The 18,846-nt window shown below is 43.2% G+C and overlaps 1 protein-coding gene across 3 annotated transcripts in view; it reads left to right on the top strand.

The window, feature by feature from the left end:
• The first annotated feature begins 1,655 nt into the window (after positions 1-1,655).
• LOC308311398 (rho guanine nucleotide exchange factor 7-like) overlaps positions 1,656-18,846 on the top strand; it is a 36,439-nt gene continuing 19,248 nt past the window's right edge. For all 3 annotated transcript variants that reach the window (XR_013963652.1, XM_080758084.1, XM_080758083.1), the window contains exons 1-5: positions 1,656-2,073; positions 3,397-3,480; positions 11,777-11,861; positions 12,795-12,925; positions 17,430-17,634. Coding sequence is in view for 2 of the 3 variants with exons in the window: in XM_080758084.1 (XP_080614210.1) it covers positions 1,909-2,073; positions 3,397-3,480; positions 11,777-11,861; positions 12,795-12,925; positions 17,430-17,634 (670 nt within the window). In the remaining variant the exon portion in view is untranslated. The remainder of the gene's footprint in view (positions 2,074-3,396; positions 3,481-11,776; positions 11,862-12,794; positions 12,926-17,429; positions 17,635-18,846) is intronic.

The following is an 18,846-nucleotide window of genomic DNA, read 5'->3' as shown; positions in this document are numbered from 1 at the left end:
GACGCACCAGGCCTCAAGGTTGACTCCTGCCTGGTGGCAGCGCGCTGCCTGCGCTGGACAGAACCTATAGACCGATTCAGAAACGGGTCTCATGGTCGCAGTCAACGTATTTCCTGTAGGCGGAGACAACATATCTGCGGTTTCCCCGCACCTCCTTCTAGTGAATGGAAAAGTGACTGATGTTAGTCTGCCTCAAACATTACTTTATACTGTACTTTATACCTCATTAAAGTATGTTTGGTCTCTCTCTGCTCTGGCGCCACTGAAGTTTAAGTGCACACCAGAGACACGCCCACTCTACTCGTCACTACCCCACACTGCACCCACCCGGCCACATAAGCATTAAAGTATGAGGTATAAAGTACAGCAGCCTTGTGTTCCTAAAACAGAAAGATTGGGTATTGGGTAAGACTGACGTTATGTATCTTTCAAGACCTTTCACTGCTTTGTCTCAACCATTACTATATGGCTCTGGTCTCAGCCACCGCGGTAGATATTTTGACATTCCGTCTTTTTTAATGTTACCACTACTGTTGGAGCAGCCATAAACTACACAGGTTCATCCCAATGTTCTGGGCATCTTTGTAATGTTAGTGTTAGTGAAAAGCAGGTAAAAGAGTAACGTTTGAGGCCGACTAACATCAGTCACTTTCACATTCACTGTAGTAGAAGGAGGTGCGGGGAAACCGCAGATATGTTGTCTCCGCCTACAGGAAATACGTTGCCTGCGACCATGAGACCCGTTTCTGAATCGGTCTATAGTCTGGAGGAGGAGAGCACCGCCACAAGAAATGTATGTATATGCAGTGGTGGGGAAAGTACTCAAATTCTTTACTTAAGTAAAAGTATCAATACTGCAATGTAGAGCTATACTCCGTTACAAGAAAAAGTCCGGAATTCAAAAGTACAAATACCTCAAAAAGTACAGTACTTGCACATAGTCATTTTTCACCACTGTATACTGTATATTTATAGTTAAATTTGCAATAGGTTTTCAGGCCTGTACAAAAAACAGGATTCACAGTACTATATAGGCCTACCCATTATTACACTCCTGTATTTTGACTATAAAATCGCATTATTACACTCGCAGCATCTATATTTAATATAGCAGTATTGTCTCCTTCATTAACATGACAATCATCATCAATAGACTATTATTAATCCAGATCCTAATACAGCCCCATATGCACAGTCTCTCGCGCGCACACACACACACACACACACACACACACACACACACACACACACACACACACACACACACACACACACACACACACACACACACACACAGAGAGAGAAATTGCCAATTAATGTTAATTTATTCTGAAACCCAAGGCAATGTTTGAAAACCAACGACAGAGGGCGATGTAGTTCAATGAATTTCAATGTATTTCCCCTAGGCTGTAAATTTGACCTAAATATAACAACAAAAATGCCAAAGGCAAAATAAAATAAAATGAAAAAATAAAATAAAATAAAATAAAATAAAATACAGACAGACAGATGCGGGCTGGTGCTTCTTTTTTTGCTTATTGAAAACCGCTGTCTGTGATGTCATCATCCGCTACATGCCTTCATTGGCAGCGGACCGGACGAGAGAGAGAGAGAGAGAGAGAGAGAGAAAGAGAGAGACAGTAGCCAAACGAGAACACAACTGAAACCGGTTGTGTTTGTTTTACCTTTCTTATTCCTTCACCTCTTTTGCGCCATGGCCATTTTTATTAATTTGCTTGCATAGTCAACGTGTGCGTCTTTCTTTTGTTATGGTAACAACGAAGAAGACCATAGAAATCGCATCACTCCCATTTCTTTCTTTCTTATTTAAAGGCCAATAATCAAAAGTATAGAGTTTGGGACCCGCGGTTTGCTGTTGATCTTCATCACCACCAAACAGAAACAGTCATGAATTCGGCAGAGCAGACGGTTACCTGGCTTATCACGCTTGGGGTCTTGGAATCGCCTAAGAAGAGCATCTCTGACCCGGAGGGTTTCCTCCAATCCTCCTTAAAAGATGGAGTGGTGCTGTGCAAGCTGCTGGAGAGGCTGCGACCCGGGACACTGGACAAAGTAAGACAAGACACAATATTGTGGTTCTGCTTCAGTAAGTACATAATGGTGTGCAATATGAAAGGAAATCATTCATTTAAAAAAAATCTTTTTTTAAAAGAAGAAGAACATTTCTGGTCTAATTATGTCTGTGAGCGCTTTGGGTTGTATACGATACATTTAGTAGAACGAGTCTTCTAGCCTTTCATGGAATAATTATAATCGACATTTAATTGTAAATTGGCTGTAGGTTATACTCCTCAGGCTAGGCTATGGGATATCCGGTCACAACCAGAGGGGTGTCGTGTGTGTGTGTGTGTGAGAGAGATCATTTTTTCTTAAATACAAAACAAACCCTCTTTAAAACAGCCTCCTGGAGGCACAGACAGAAACAACTGTCCCATGAGAGACAATTTTGCTGTCTGTATAAAATAGGCTACTTGGGAATTTCTTTCTTTCCCAGACAGTGGCTGCAGGGAAAAGAAAGACGTCATATTCCTAAATATTTTATAGATTGGCTGGCCAATTATAACAGGCTAAATTACATACTTTCGTTTTCACGTCTTGTCTTTAGCCTGTGTGTGAGTGAGTAGCCTACTGTTTGTTTCTTCTTTGGTTTAACCAAAATAATCCCACGGCATTAGACTATAACACTGCACTAAAAGGACATTTCTGATGATACAGCGGCACGTTTCCTCGTTTAGGTCTGCAGTGCAACACGCGTCAAATCGGCAAGGCAATTAAGAATATACAATTTGGTCGTTCAGTTACAGTTGTTCATTCCCCTTTTAGCTAATTTTACAGTTTTTTGGCTTGGAAGTGTTGTATTGTACCTACGTCATGTTCTGATGAATTGAAAAGGGTGGACGTGGACCCTATTGTAAACAAAACGTGTAACACTAGTTACTGTGGTCAGTGTGGTGTCGCGTGCCGAAAAAACGAGTATCTAAATTCAAGCCAACACGTCACGCCCACACACACACACACGCACGCACACACGCCGCATGGAACGGACTACAACATGACGTCACTTCCTCCTTCTGGCTAATAATCCGACGGTTCCGACCGACCGACGGGGAGGAGGAGAACAAGTGCACAGCACAGTGTCAGTCAGTCAGTACAGCAACGCGTCTGGAATAATAATCATGTTTTTCTCCACATCTACCGGTCCGACCTGAACTCATTCTGTCTGTTATCTGTGGGGCAGCAGGCTGCACAGAACCGGTCCCACTCCGGATCATAATGATTCGTGATCGTGAATGAACTGAACCCTAGTCTCACACTCAATGTTGTTGTCATCACCTCCGTCCGTGTGTCACCTGCATGTGTGTCGTTCTTGTGTAGGTTTTCCACGAACCCAGAAGTGACGGCGAGTGTCAGAACAACATCAGCGAGTTTCTAAAAGGCTGCGGAGCTTTCTGTGTGGAGGTGAGTTTATTTGAACTACGGTATATCTATATATTATTATATATAGCCTACCTAACGGTATATATGATTTACAGGTCTGTTCTACAGAAACAACATGAACTAATTAGCTACTTAAACCACATTTTTAGTAAACTGGACAACTTACCTCTGACTGTACTACTGTAGGTTACTTGGACCGCTTTCTTCCCGTATAGCCTACAAGTAAATCTGTAGATATATACTTCCATAAAGCTAATAGCATCATCACCCGAGCTCTGTTTTCAAATATATTGGACATGTTTACTTGTCTTTGACTTTAATGAAAAAGTTCAAACTGATCATATTTGATTGAGGGACATCTGTTCAAGGTAGATTGAGCACTTGTTGTGGAAACAAGAAAGAGTGGTTTTGTGTTTTTGTCTGGCATTAAGTCATAGCAGTAAACGTTGCTGTATGTTTATTACTGAAGTGTGTGTGTGTGTGTGTGTGTGTGTGTGTGTGTGTGTGTGTGTGTGTGAGTGAGAGAGAGAGAGAGAGAGAGAGACTACAGTTTGTGTATTGTGCACTGCTTGTGCACACTAGAGAGTAACGCCTTTCCCTCACACCTTCTCCGTGAAAGGCACCAAACTGATATGACCACACACACAAACACGCACCACACAGTCGCACACATGGCCATATGCACACGCATGCACATTGCACAGTAGTATATTGATTAATGTATGACTGTGGAAAAAACTGTGGCATGCACCGCAATGGAAAAGAGCAGATTATGCAGCCGGCGGCGTCGCGTACTGAATAAAGTGGTCTCATTCCCAGCTTGCCACTCTTTTAATGAGGCTCCATGTGAAGATGCTGGCTGTGCTTGGCCTGGTCTTTGATGGCCGCAGCGGTCTGTAAATCAGATAAGAGAGACCCCACGGCTGTGCTGTTTGTAAATTAGCTACGAGAGACCCTACGAGTGTGCTGTTTGTGTGGAACAAGCGTCTGCATTTTCTTTCTTGCCTTGATCTCCTAAAACCGAGCCTCTTCTGGCCTTTCTCACAAGATGGGAACTATACCGGGTATGCATACAAACTTTTCACCCACTTTTTTTAACTTGTAAAACTGTGATGTGACAACGAAGATGATTCTGATTCTCTGAGGTGCTAAAAGGCCGTATTTCTTTTATTTTTTTTAATATTGACATCATAATCACATTGCTCAGTGCACAACTTCAAGTAAAATTCCTAGATGCAATTGTGTGTTAGCATAAGGCTAATTTTCACCACCTGTCCACAGGAGACCTTTCTAAAAGATAACGTTAACACTTTAATTTACAAGACCCAATCGAGTACAGAAATAGAATATATACTACTACTACTACTGCTAATAATAATAATGAATTCATTCACTTTCATGTTCATCAGGCCCGTTGATGTAGCCATGCACTAGACCTCAACATCATGGATGTAGAAACTCGAGTCTAGGATGTCCCCACGGCTAAAGCCTGAATGATACTTAACTGCGTGCTGGTGTCATGCTTGGTGAATAACAGATCTACAAGCTCACAACGCCTCACAAATGGAAATGGTGATGCGTTGTGAGGTTGTATTATATCTGCTATGTGTACCACAGTTGGGGCTCGATCGGTCCGGATCATAATTATCAAAATGGAGGGTTTATTTTTGTAATGTTTTTTTTGTGGCTTTCGCCTTTTATTTTATATATTTTTATGGAGGGACAGACAGTAGGCTGACAGGAAATGGGGAGAGAGATGGGGGGGGGGAAGACATGCAGTAAAGGCCGCCGGAATCGGGAGTTGAACCCGCGGCATACTGCCAGACAGGATTATCAGTAAAGGTGCCTGAGCCATGGCCCAGGCCAAAAATGGAGGGTTCTTTGAAATTAAAAAGGTTGAGAATTCCAGATGTAGTCTGTAGAGATGTAGATTGTAGAACTACACAGTTGAATCGTCATTGTTAATATAACTCTGGACCCAAATGGTAAAGGTCTCCAAAGTTACATTAACACTGAGGATTAATTGTATACCACTACTTTGCTAATTCATTCATATAATTTACGGGCCAGTGGGTTATAAATCAAATGCATATTTCACGTTGTCTTCTAGGCAACTTTGCCTTTTTAAAATACGAGGAGAGAGGCAGGAACTAATTGGATGAGGGAGAGGAAAGAAAAATCCACATCACAGCTGCTCCCGAATACATTATGACAGTGAGAGAGACGTTGACATTCAACACAGGTCTTGCACTGTATTTGAACCTATGCTGATGTCGTGATAATGCAGCTGAGCTGACCCATTCAGCCTCCAGCGCACACCCCAGCCCAAGGACAGATAAGAAAATCCCTCAATGTCAAATGGGGTGCAGCAATTTATAAGAGCTGGAGACTTTGGAGACTGAGGGGAGTATGGAGTCAGTGAAGGGGTCGTGAGGAGGGTATCCGTAATGCTCGCCTTAAAACACGCTCGCCCTTGTTTTTTTCCGCCGACCTCACTCCGTATTGTATTCTTGGATTGGTTTACTGAGAATAAGGTTCGAAATACCTTTAGGGTTGGTTTAGACATAGTTTTACTGGGATTAATGTGATTAATTGGGTTAGTTTTTGGCACTGTTTTACTGAAGTTAAGGTTAGGTTTAACCGTTTTAAGCATAGTTTACTGAGGTTATGTTTAGGAATACCAGGCTGAACAGTTCCGCTGGCTGTACACCCAGGGTGACGGTATTTTGAGGCGAGCTTTCCATTAATCGTGAGGAGATGGAGAGGAATGGAGAGGAGAGATACTGTGAGAGTGAGGACGGGAGGGGGAAAAAAAGAGTAGACGCCGGGGGAGAAGAGAAGGAGACGGTAAAGGTAACTAACTAAGGTTGGAAAGGGGAGAGATTGGGGTATGATCGGGGACGGAAGAAGGAAGGAATGAGAGAGGGAGGATGGAGAGGAATGCTGCGAGGAAGGAGAGAGTCTCCTCAGGACAGCTGGAAAGAGGGGAGGGGGGTTTGAAGGCGAAGGATGGGGGAGGGCTTGATGTAATTCAGTGTGTCAGGCAGCCAGTGGATTTTCCAATCAGGTTGATTACGGTAGCTAGGTCCACGCGTCGCCTGCTCATGGGAGCCAAGACCTCCATTACTAGATTGGCTGCAGCTGCTCACAGTCGCCTGCCGGGACACCAGTCCCTGACTTACTGTTCAGTTGATCCAGACGTTCCTCGGCATGTGGAAGCCCGGTGACTGTCTGTCCCACAGTGACAGTACGTGGATAATTAACACGGCGGGGGATCGGGTTGGGGGGTGGGGGGTTATGCTTGCAGTAGTGTAAGGACCCCAGAGTGGCTGGCTACCTGGCTGCCTAGTCATGAGCATTTATTATTTGTCCAGATGTAATAGCTGCAGAGCAGTTAAATGATCTGTGAACTGGCCTGCACTCGTGTTCTTTAAAAATTAAAGACATAAAAAAATGATTGATTGTGCAGGACATTGAAGGAGAACAGGAGAGAGAGAGATAAGCATGCTGTAGTGTAGATGAAGAAGGGAAGGAATGAGATGTAGGATGTGTGTATCTGTTTGGCATACTCGCTATTAACTGTCTGGCTTCGTGACCGGGATGTTGAGAATGTTCACTTTTTTGCCAGGTTCTGTATTGTATTCATTGTGTTTCTGGTGACTGTCCCATGTAGACTATGCCTATGAGGGCTACAGATTCAAGGTGATATTTACAAACCATTTGAAGTTTGAACCGATTTGAAACATGCAGGTTGTGTTTCAGTGTTATCTGTGCGTATAAACGTGAACACTGCAAAGCATTTTGGATAAAGGGACTTATTAAATTATGTTTTATGCACTTAAAAAAGAAGAAGTTTAAATTAACATAAAACATGCAAAATGTGCTATTTTGCCTGTGGGAGTTCCACATAAAATATGTTGGATCATTTAACACAGGACAATTTTATATTTATAAAATTAGACAAATGTGTTTGTTGCCCTGGAAACAAAGTATCGTGATGATTGTTGGCTTTAATTACAATGACCTCCAGACATCTTCACTGTATAATCTGAACAGTTCTACGCCATGGCCTTTTCCAAGGGCTTATTTTGCAGTCTGTGGGCTTTGTACAAAAAGCCAATTAAATACAATAGCCAATCTAAGCTCACAACACGAAGCAACGTTGTTGTTGTTGTTGTGATCTTTTGTCGTGAAGCAACATTGTGAGATTGTTAGATCCGATCATTTTGACAAATTTACTTGCAATAAGGACACCAGGGTTAATGTGGTAGCATAACATTTTTAGTATAATTGTGATAATAATGAATTGCATTTTTATAGCGCTTTTCCAAGTCCTCAAATCGCTTTACAATGGTTCATTCATTCATACATTGGGAGGTGAAGCGGTGATATTTTCAAATGTCTATTTCAAATATATGAGTCTACATTCCCCAAAACGAAATGCATGCATTTCATTCAGTCTGACCAGCAGAGTTAAAAAATGAATGATCCCAGCAAATCAAACCCTGTGTGGAGGAGGCATGTGCGTTACACTGTCAAATAATTCTCCCCGGGCGGTGTGGACCTATAATGGACTGCTCACCCCCTCTTCTACCATATGTGGGATGGCTGGCATGCTCCCCTGCCACCAAACCAACCCAATCATCAAATCAAAGGCCGAATGTCTTGACATGTCATGAATGGCTCTCGCGATCACATTACTGAAGAAATGCTCTTCCTCAGATGCTGGGTATTGACCTTGTGGGGCAGTGGTGATACTCTCTGCATGGCCCCACTTTGAAAATCTAGCATGCAGTTTATTTAACGGTGAATGATTGTGCATAAACCAGTTGTTTTTCATATCACGGTATTTATTAGGCATTTGAGCCACGGACCACCATTTGATGAGATTTAGCACCCAATTAATATTTTGTTGTCGTCGGATAAGATTTTGTCTACAATTCCATGCTGTATTGATGTGGTGCCATAGGAGATGGCAACATTTGTCTCTCCTACTCCAAGTCTACACAAAAATTTTGTAGACTTGTGTAAATACTTTTGCCATAATCGTATATTTACGTTTTATAAAACCCAGCACTTTAATACCACCACATTTACGTTTTAGGGTGTTTATAGCACAGAACCAATGATCAAAAAGTGAAAAAAACTGTCAGATTAGCGTCCTCCATGCTAGTTTCATCGGCCCGCTGAAAGGGCGTCCATCATTTAGCTGGGGACCACCAGGCTGGAAGGGTCACTGGTTGAAAACCACTGGCATAAACCATTACTGTGTAGAATCTGGGAGAACGTTCCATTAGATCCAACGTAGTTACTGTATTATTTAGTCAGCTCTTGTTAATACTTTTCATTGGTTAAATATTTATAAAACGCAAAGACCGACTATACCACTTTTCATCTTGGCATCCCTATTTTATATTGCGTCATATTGAGAGCCTGTAGATCAGCCATCTTGACTACTTTTGTATGACACTGTCGATATGATAAAGAATAAAATAGGACATCCATTTATGAAACAATATAATGTGGAGACTTTTCTCTTCTATCCCCGGATTTGAACCCGGTTTCCTTTCGCTAGTCCTGACATTGCAACCATTGAGTCAATAGGGCATAGCAGTGGGCATGGTTTTCTGGCACCACTGAAAAATGGGCCATTCATTTTTCCCCATTTACAAATATGTATTTATATAAATTATTTTAAGCCTAGAATCAAGCCATCCAGATTCCTGTTGAATCATGACCATTTGCTATTGTGAAAACAATAAAATAAAAAAGCATATTTATTAAATGTAGTACATGATATAATTAAATATAAAAAAATTGTTCCCCACATAATCAAAGGTTTTCTGGTCATGAATCACCAGGATGGACAAAATTGCATTTTATTCATAAAATAATTTAGCAGATCTACAAGCTCACAATGTGTCTAATGGCTATTACTATTGTATTGTTATCCTTCAAGATTATGATGGTGTCAACATTCAAATTATATATTTTTTATTATAATATTTTTTAATTATGTATTAGTTTTGTTTTGTTTAACAAGCGCTTGTCAGAAAACCATTTTGGAAAACTCATTTAGAAGTAGTTTTTTAGAATCGGCCTCAGGTCTCATTCATCGCTACTAAGGGGTGCCAAAAAGTCCCTGGGCGCCAGTTTCTATACATTTCTTTATTTATTTTATTTTATTTTTGCCCAATGTTATACACGTTTGAAAAAGACGTAAAAGACGTCGTTGGCGCTGTGGGAGTTGCTAAAAAATCAGTTAATTAAGTCCTTGGCAGACATTGAGTTTTAATGGGTTAATATGAAGGGGCATTGTCATTGTGGTCAGTGCAGCGCGGAGGTCCTGTACTACTGACCGACGGCTTTTTCCTCTGCTTATTGAGCTCATTCATGATGTATGTGAGAGACAGCGGAGAAAGATAGGAGGTTGGGCATTTAATTTAACACATTGATAGCACTCTCTGGATACTCCTGCACCACACGAAGGCAGAAGACAGTTTATTATGTTGTGAGGGAGGCTCCTGCCCTACACTGAGGAGAAAGACGGTTATGTTACACACACTAAATGTGGTTGCACACTTGATGCGTTTTTCGGAAAACCGAAAATCCGAAAACGTGTCCAGTGTGCAACCAGGGACCTTACAGGTCCTTTTTTCTTTTGGTGTAAAAAACGCAGCAACAGTCTGCAGTGTGGACTCGTCACTGTGCCGTTTGATGGTGCTGGTGTCATAGGAATGGTCTTTATGTTCTTGATGACCGCATCTGTTCCTAGCATTACTCAGACCATTTCTTGCATGCTGGTAATATGAGTATTTCTGTGATAGTGTGTGGATGTTTAGTTTTGGCAACTGACTCCGTCAGTCTCAGGTTCACGCGCAGTTCACTTTCATTTAGTGATTTCAGTCTCTTAAAATATTCACTGTCTTTGGATATGTATCCTCATCCTGAATGCTGTGGTTCAGAATCATGCCTCGTTAGTTTGCTTGGTACCGTCCATCACTGCTTTTGACAACTTCCCCTGGCATATCGGGCGTACCGGTATTAATTGCAGTCACTCATTGTGAAGTCTTCACTTTTTGCTGTTTTGTGCCGGCCTCCGATGTCCATTGCTTAATTGTTCTCTGAAGAAACCTATCAATATTTCCCCCTCATCATCGCCACAAACATCTGCTGACCCGTAGGAAGGAAGAGCACACATTTTGCTTGTCTGTCTACGTAGGGGACGGGGATACATACTGTAGAATAGATACGTCCATTTATTTGCCACAAGATTTGTTGCGAGGAAAACTTCCGTTTTGGATACTGATTTGTATTTGGGAGCAGGGGGAAAGCTGGTCTGGAGGGGATGTTAAAGAAACACCAGAAAAAACCCACCAGAAAGCACTGACCAATATGGCGTTGCTGATAAATCTTCCAGTAGATCTATCCGTGTATGTTATCTCTGCAGAATTGTGGAATACACATTTTATAGACTAGAGCGGTGCCCGTTGGGCACTGGCCAACTTCGAATGATGCAAGTTGGAAATGGATGCCCCACCCAGATATTACGTCTGTGTCCCTTTTTATGCCCATATATGGAGTTATTTGTCAGGCATCCCAAAATATAGAGTCTATGCAGACGTCGGAATGATGTCAGAACAGGCAAGCTCCATATATGGACCCTGGGCAGGGGCCCCCTGTCCAGAGCCCGGGCAGAGGCCTTTTTGGGGCGGTTCTTGACAACCGTGGGCCCGCCCGACTCGACACACTCCCTGTGGTGACGTGGAACACGTGTGTCGAATTTGAAGTCTGTGGGGCGAACGGTTCCCGAGTTACGCGGAGAGACTTGGTGTATTTATAGATGTATAGATAGAAGATAGATACTGATAATTGTATGATATTTATAAGAGACATTTGTAAACTAAATTCCAATATGAAAGTATTCCACGGAACCCCTGGACCCTAGGGAGCCACAGCAGACTGCCTTGATGTTCAGCCTCCTGGACGCAGTATTTAAAATGAGCACTCCAAGCCTTTGGGAATGCATAAGACTGTGTGTAGCGCACACAAGATTAGGGGGCTAGTGAAGGGTTTTCAGTTGCGGGGGGGGGGGGTGTGTGTGTGTGTGTGTGTGTGTGTGTGTGTGTGTGAGTGTGTGTGAGTGAGATATGAGAGATTAGAAGGACAGCTTAGACTATATGTAATCCTGGGCCAGACACGAGTGGGAAGTGGGAATGTTTTTTATGCATTTGCATTTATACGGGTAATTATACTATTATGCAACGTTTGTCTTTCACAATATCATACATGTATCTTCTCCTCTCCTCACCTCTAGCCATTTGAGGTCAACGATCTTCTTCAGGGTCTAAATTTCTCCAAAGTCCTCGACTCCCTGGTTGCCCTCAACAAGGCTACTGAAGGTACGGCTAAGGCCATGTGTCCATGTGAGAGGGTGTATTCACACCCACATGACAGAACTACTGATGATGTATTATAGGGACACTTCACCCTTTTTGCAAAAACAATATGTGTTAATAACGTTTAGAAGATTTAGAACACTTTCCATGGGTCTTTGTGTGTGTAATATGTGGTTTTAGATGTTTAGATTTTAGCAGTGTCCATGATGTCAGAAACTGGTCTCACTTCCTTCCTGGACTGCAAGTTGTCTCAGTAAGACGGCCCTCCCCCTATCCACATTCCACAAGGAGGAGCAGTGCACCTGGGAATTGTAGTCCAGGAAGGAAGTGAGCCCAGTGTCTGTGACATCATGGACACTGCTACAATCTAAAATATCTAAAACCACATATTACACACATAACGACCCCAGCAAAGTGTTCTTTGTTTATTTTTTGCAAAAAGGGTGAAGCGTCCCTTTTGCATGCCCATGACGACCTTGACAAACTTTTTAGTGTCAATTTGTGCCCTTGACGACTTTTTGACATTTTCTGGGTACAGGCGACCCTCGATTACCGGTATACTAACTGTAGTAGGTGGGTGTTGTTTCTGTAGGAGAAGATCTACAAGCTCACAACGCGTTGTGGGCTTGTAGATCGGCTATTTTCAGCAAGTGAAAAAAACTGTCATTACGAGTCCCCGCCCAAATACATTTTGTTCGACTAAATCAACTGTAGATTTAGTCGACTAAATTCTTATGACATTTAGTCGACTAAAACTAGACTAACACTAAAACAACACTGGCGAGCGCCACGCGTTTCCATGGTGTTTCGAGGGCTGAACGCAACTATGTTGTGTGCATGCGCAAGAGTTGTACTGTGTTTTATTCATGTTATTAATTACACCTCTCTCTCTCTCTCTCTCTCTCTCTCTCTCTCTCTCTTGCTGTGTATGCACAGACATACCTGTAGGAGTGGGCGGGGACAGCGTGTGTGTCCGTCAATCCACCTCGTTGAGGATCAAGTCGTTCGATTCGCTGAACACGCAGGGCCGCTCCTCCAAACTGCTACAACACCAGTACCGCAGCCTGGTCAGTTACCAACTTACCATGACAACAGCCACTCAAACAACATCCACACACTTGATACAATTGTTTGTAAGGAATGCCCAATGCCAGTGCCTGGCTAGACTGTCAAACTGTTACAAATGCATGCTTTCGCCTGTTGGAGTTTTTGTTCTGTACAGCTCCTGTATGTCCCCTGCTGACGTATGCCCACTGACTTCACCTGCCAGGGAGGATGTAGAGCAGGGGTTTACCAGTAAAAACATATTGAGAGTTGAGACTGCGTCTCTTTTACAAGTGGGAACTGGCCAAGAGGCAGAAATGCAATTACACTTTAAAACAACATCGTACATGTCACATTATAGAACGGCAAATAAAACATCCATGATACACCTCAAAGTACCTATGAAATAAATCCAACAAATCACCAAAGTGCTAATCTTAGTGGCAGGGCAAATACACAAAGTACAAAATATAAATGGAGATAATAAATATATAGGCATGAACAAAGGCTAGTACTGTACATATATATATAACAGGGCTGCCATGTCTCACCCTTTGAGCGTGACAGTCACGCAATTTAACCCTTTACCACGCACCACGCCACACATGCCATTTCACACGCATTATAAATAACAATTTTCTCCGCGGCTCCGCCGCGTAATAACGCGCGCTCATGTGTGCGTCCACTCCTCACAAACGGTAAAATAGCCGATCTGCATGAGATCTCATGCAGCATATGCAGTAGGAGGGTAAACAGTGGACCAAATCGCCATTTTTCATGGAAGACAATATAGACCCCACAAGTTACAACAAGTTAGGTGTTTGGCGTCTCTTGCGTGATATGAGGAAGTGAAGTGGAACGGTGCCAGTAGCCCGTGCGTGCACATTATAGGGACAAAGTCGTGTGTGTGTGTGTGTGTGTGTGTGTGAAGTGAAGTGAAGGGGGGGGGGGGGGGGGGGCGCATCGCGACTTGTTTCTGTTCAGAGAGAGAGCCCACAGATGTGTTTGAACTAAGAAAATGTAAAAATAAGGCATTTTCCCACATTCCAGTTTTCTGACTTTTTATTTCACAACATATTCCCCAATTTCCACTGAGATTATGGGGTGAATGAATGTGGCCACTGGCCAGACCCATCTTCTCTTTCTGTCATAGTGACATTGTCCTCCATCAGATCATGTCCAAATCAGGTTATCCAATCTCCAGTAGCCTCTTCAGTTTTTGAAGATTTTTTGAGTGGTGCAACCACTGACCACTCCCTTACGGAGCTATGTGTGTGGCTGGCTGGGTCTGAGCACTATGTGTGTGGCCTGCTGGCTGGCTGCGGGTCTGAGCATATAGATAGATAGATAGATAGATAGATATCTTTTTCATTTCTACTTTAAGCATGAGGAGGCTGTCAGTGCAGGGAGAGCAGCTGGCATGGAGGTGAAGACATCAATGTTAAGGTTAAATATCAACGTTAAAACGGGACAAATCCACATTAAAATCCACATTTAAAAAATATTTTCGCTGCTGCTCTTCGGACGGCGTCGAACGCATTAAGACACTATAGAGTCTCACTCTTGACATTTTCTGAAATATGGCAGCCCTGTATATATATATATATATGTGCAGGTGATGGACTGTACATCAAAGATGATCCCTTTGAAACTTCTCAGAGGAACTTTCAAAGCCAATTTTAGTCTGGACTGAAGGTCGTTCCGCGACCAAGGGGCCAAAGAAAGCCAGACATTTTTTACCCTCCTCGGATTTGAATGCTGGTACTACACACACACACACACACACACACACACACACACCGTAGCCAAGCATTTGGTCTGAGGTTTAGACCATTTTTGACCAAATCGAATTTGGTGGAAATATAAGACGGCAAGAATGGCATATAAGACAAATGCACTTGGAATGGGAAATAGAGGGGGGAGAAATGAAATAGGTATGTTTTTTTTCTTGTATTTCATTAGTAATGCTACCACGTTTGTGCATAGCAACACTCTTGAAAATAAAAGATCTCATTGTGGATGTGGGCTGATAGGCCCTTTTTGATGTCGATCAATCAAGTCACCTTTAATTCAAGTGGCAGATGCCAAAAATAGTTTTTAATCTATTTAAATTAAATATTCTTTAGGGGCATGTGATGTGTGATCTATTTGCACAGCCTTTGTGATGTACTGTCCTACTCCTCCCGCCCATAGACATAAAAAAAGGTAAACGGCTCCTTCAGCTCTGGGGGCATATGCTTCCGCGTCGGTGCCAAGGAAACCCCCCCCCAGTGCGATACATGTCGCTCCAATGAATTACAGCGGGCCGGGGAAAATGAGACGTCTACCTTTCTATGTCTATGCTCCGCTCCCGCCCAACACTTGTCACAGTGCAGTGAAAAATGTCACCCTCCCTGACCAGCTGCTCCATTGCCGTCTCCTGCCCTCCTCGTCCCCATGGAGCGAGCAGAGAGCAAGCTTGTCTGGTCAAAACCACGTGACTCCCCCCCCACTCTCCTCCAGAGAAGACGACCGCTCCCCTGTGTCCTGCCTCCCTCGGACTCTGTCTCCCTGTCCTGCTCCCTTGCGTCCTGCCTCCCTTTCTTCTCCATCCATTATTCCTTCTCTGGCCTCTTCTATTTTTATCCCCTCTCACTTTCCACCTCCCCCTGTCTGTCTCATCATTAATTTGTTTCATCTTCTCATCCTCTGTTCTTTCATCTATTCTGCACCCCCATCCCCTCTCTTTCAATTCAGTTCAATTCAAAGTGGCTTTATTGCCATGGGAAAACTACGTTTACCAAAGCAAATTTATGTGAAATGAAGGGGGCCTGCAACAAAGTTATTATTATTAAAATATATAAAGAAATATAAGTAAAATTACTTTAACCCTGTTTTGTACATCGTCTCTTCAAAAATCACACCCGTGTGAAGTAAGGGGCGCTCTTATCGTACATTATCATCTCATTTCGGCCAATCACAATTTGCGTCCTTACCTTCGTCGTCAGTGTTTGTATTACGCAAAGTTTGTGTTTCCACTATGGCGTAACATTTGACGTAATTTTACTATGATGAAGTAAAATGTACACTGACGTAAAATTGTCCAAAGGGAATTTGATGTTTGTGTAGGACAAAGTGTGTGGACACACACTAAAAGCTGGACATAGGAGGGGCTTGGCGCCCCTCAAAAACAGACTTTACAATGGACTAATTGAGGGTCCTCCGACTCCTCCCGACATGACAGTGTTCCAGAAGCACTGCCGTACAGTCAGTGGTAGAAAGTAACTTTTTTTAAAACCTTTATTTAACCAGTAAAAACATATTGAGACTGCGTCTATTTTGCAAGTGGGAACTGGCCAAGAGGCAGAAACAAAATTACACTTCAATGCTACATCGTACATTTAGACAGTAGTCTCCATCTGTGTGTCTCTGTTTAAAAGTGCAGAGTAAAAATATTTAGGACGACCGTCGAGCCGATTCTACTCTATGGCTCCGAGACATGGACCCTTGGAAACGGCTGGATGGCACTTACACCTGCCTTCTAATGAGAGCGCAAAATCTCTCTCTTGGAAGAATTCTCTAATATACGGCAACCTTCCCCGTGTTTCTTCACTAGTCCGATCCAGAAGAACACAGTTTGCTGGCCACTACTATACAGAGCTGATCATGAGGTTATATCTGAGGTTATATCTCTGGAATCCTGCATCAAAGCAGACCAGAGGTAGAAAACTGTCGTTCCCTGATGATGTCATCGCTAGGGACACATGCATCAGTAAGCAGGAACTGGGGCTGGCAATGAAGGACTGTAAAGTCTAGCGTGGCATTGTGAAATCCATGATCTCGACCGCGGTCTAAAAATGATGATGATGATGATGATGTGTCCCTCTCCTCTCCGTCTGTCTCCCTGTGTAGGACATGTCAGAAGGCTGATGATGTGTCCCTCTCCTCTCCGTCTGTCTCCCTGTGTAGGACATGTCAGAAGGCTGATGATAATGATGTGTCCCTCTCCTCTCCGTCTGTCTCCCTGTGTAGGACATGTCAGAAGGCTGATGATGTGTCCCTCTCCTCTCCTGTCTCCCTGTGTAGGACATGTCAGAAGGCTGATGATGTGTCCCTCTCCTCTCCGTCTGTCTCCCTGTGTAGGACATGTCAGAAGGATGATGATGATGTGTCCCTCTCCTCTCCGTCTGTCTCCCTGTGTAGGACATGTCAGAAGGCTGATGATGTGTCCCTCTCCTCTCCTGTCTCCCTGTGTAGGACATGTCAGAAGGCTGATGATGTGTCCCTCTCCTCTCCGTCTGTCTCCCTGTGTAGGACATGTCAGAAGGCTGATGATGTGTCCCTCTCCTCTCCGTCTGTCTCCCTGTGTAGGACATGTCAGAAGGCTGATGATGATGATGTGTCCCTCTCCTCTCCGTCTGTCTCCCTGTGTAGGACATGTCAGAAGGCTGATGATGTGTCCCTCTCCTCTCTGTCTGTCTCCCTGTGTAGGACATGTCAGAAGGCTGATGATGATGTGTCCCTCTCCTCTCCTGTCTCCCTGTGTAGGACATGTCAGAAGGCAGCGGGCGTGGCCACATCCTGGTGAGGGCACGCTTCCCCTTCCAGCAGACCAACGAGGACGAGCTCTCCTTCGACAAGGGTGACATCATCAGCGTGAGCCGGCAGGAGGAGGGGGGCTGGTGGGAGGGCTCGATCAACGGCAACACGGGCTGGTTCCCTAGCAACTACGTGCGGGAGGTGAAAGGCAGCGGTAAGGTGTCGCACTGTTCCTCTCTCAGCATAGGATAATGTAACGCACATCCTCCGGTCTTGGTGCTGAGCCAAACTGTTAAACGGATACCATTGACAAACAAAAGTAGGGGCTCGCAACTCACTTTGTATGCTCCAGACGATTTGTTTTCATGAACACGGCAGGCAGGGCATAACAATCTATACAATCTCTCTTGGCCAGGCATGCACGGCTGCATGGGGCGACGCAACTTCAAAATCCATTATTACGGTTATTATTTCAAAACATTTGTCGTGGATTGCAATTGCTGAGCGATTCTTTAAACGATGACGAAAATGGAAGATTTTCAATCTCACTAGTGCGTTGCGGTGCGTTGTGAGCTTGTAGATCGGCATTTATTTTACAGTATAATATGAGGCTTAAATGATTTATCAGACTAATGGCTTTAGTCGATTATAGAATTGTTATGTTTTTCCTTGATATATAAGAAAACTATACATTTAAAAAATAAATAAAAACAAGTATCAGTATCGCGATTATTCGGCTAACCTACATGAGCAGTTATTGGTTCCAAATGGAAGTCTTTTTGGATAATTGCCCAGTCCTAATTTAAACTCAAGATGTTGCGCACAGTTTTGTTTCTACTGCAAGCTGCAGTATATTAACAGTTTTTATGTGTGTAGTTTATGAGAGAGTGCAACATTTTATTTGTAATGCACTTTTAATGTGTATATGTGAACCTTAGCTTCCCCATTCTAATGGCTGATCTATAAACCGATCTTCAAACACCCAAGAGATTTGGTATTGAGGGGGAAAAAGGACTGGCCCTGGAAACGCCAGTCAACTAAGTTTATAGGGTTTAAGTGGTTAATTTAACTGTTTTTATTTGTACTCTTTGACCCACCACTGCGAGTTTGTTTACTGTATATGTTCACATTAACCCATTCTGGGTGGGGACCCTTTTTGGTGTTTAAAGCATTATACTACGCAGATCTACAAACTCATAGTGCCGCGCTATGAGCTTGTAGGTCTGCTATTTTTTTTTAATTGTGAAAATGTGTTGCGAATCTTTGAATATATATTCTTTCAGAGAGAACGTTTTTAACTAAATTCTTTGCTTCTGGGGGGTCCCTGGTATAACATATTCTCAGATGGGGTTCGGCAGCCAAATACATATATTTTTGGGGGTCCTTGACATGAAAATGTTTAAGAACGACTGATATAGAAACCTGT

Source organism: Protomyctophum bolini (assembly GCF_963924005.1).
Source record: "Protomyctophum bolini genome assembly, chromosome: 24".
NCBI classification, from domain to species: Eukaryota; Metazoa; Chordata; class Actinopteri; order Myctophiformes; family Myctophidae; genus Protomyctophum; species Protomyctophum bolini.
This window is presented reverse-complemented; position numbering and strand designations above follow the sequence as displayed.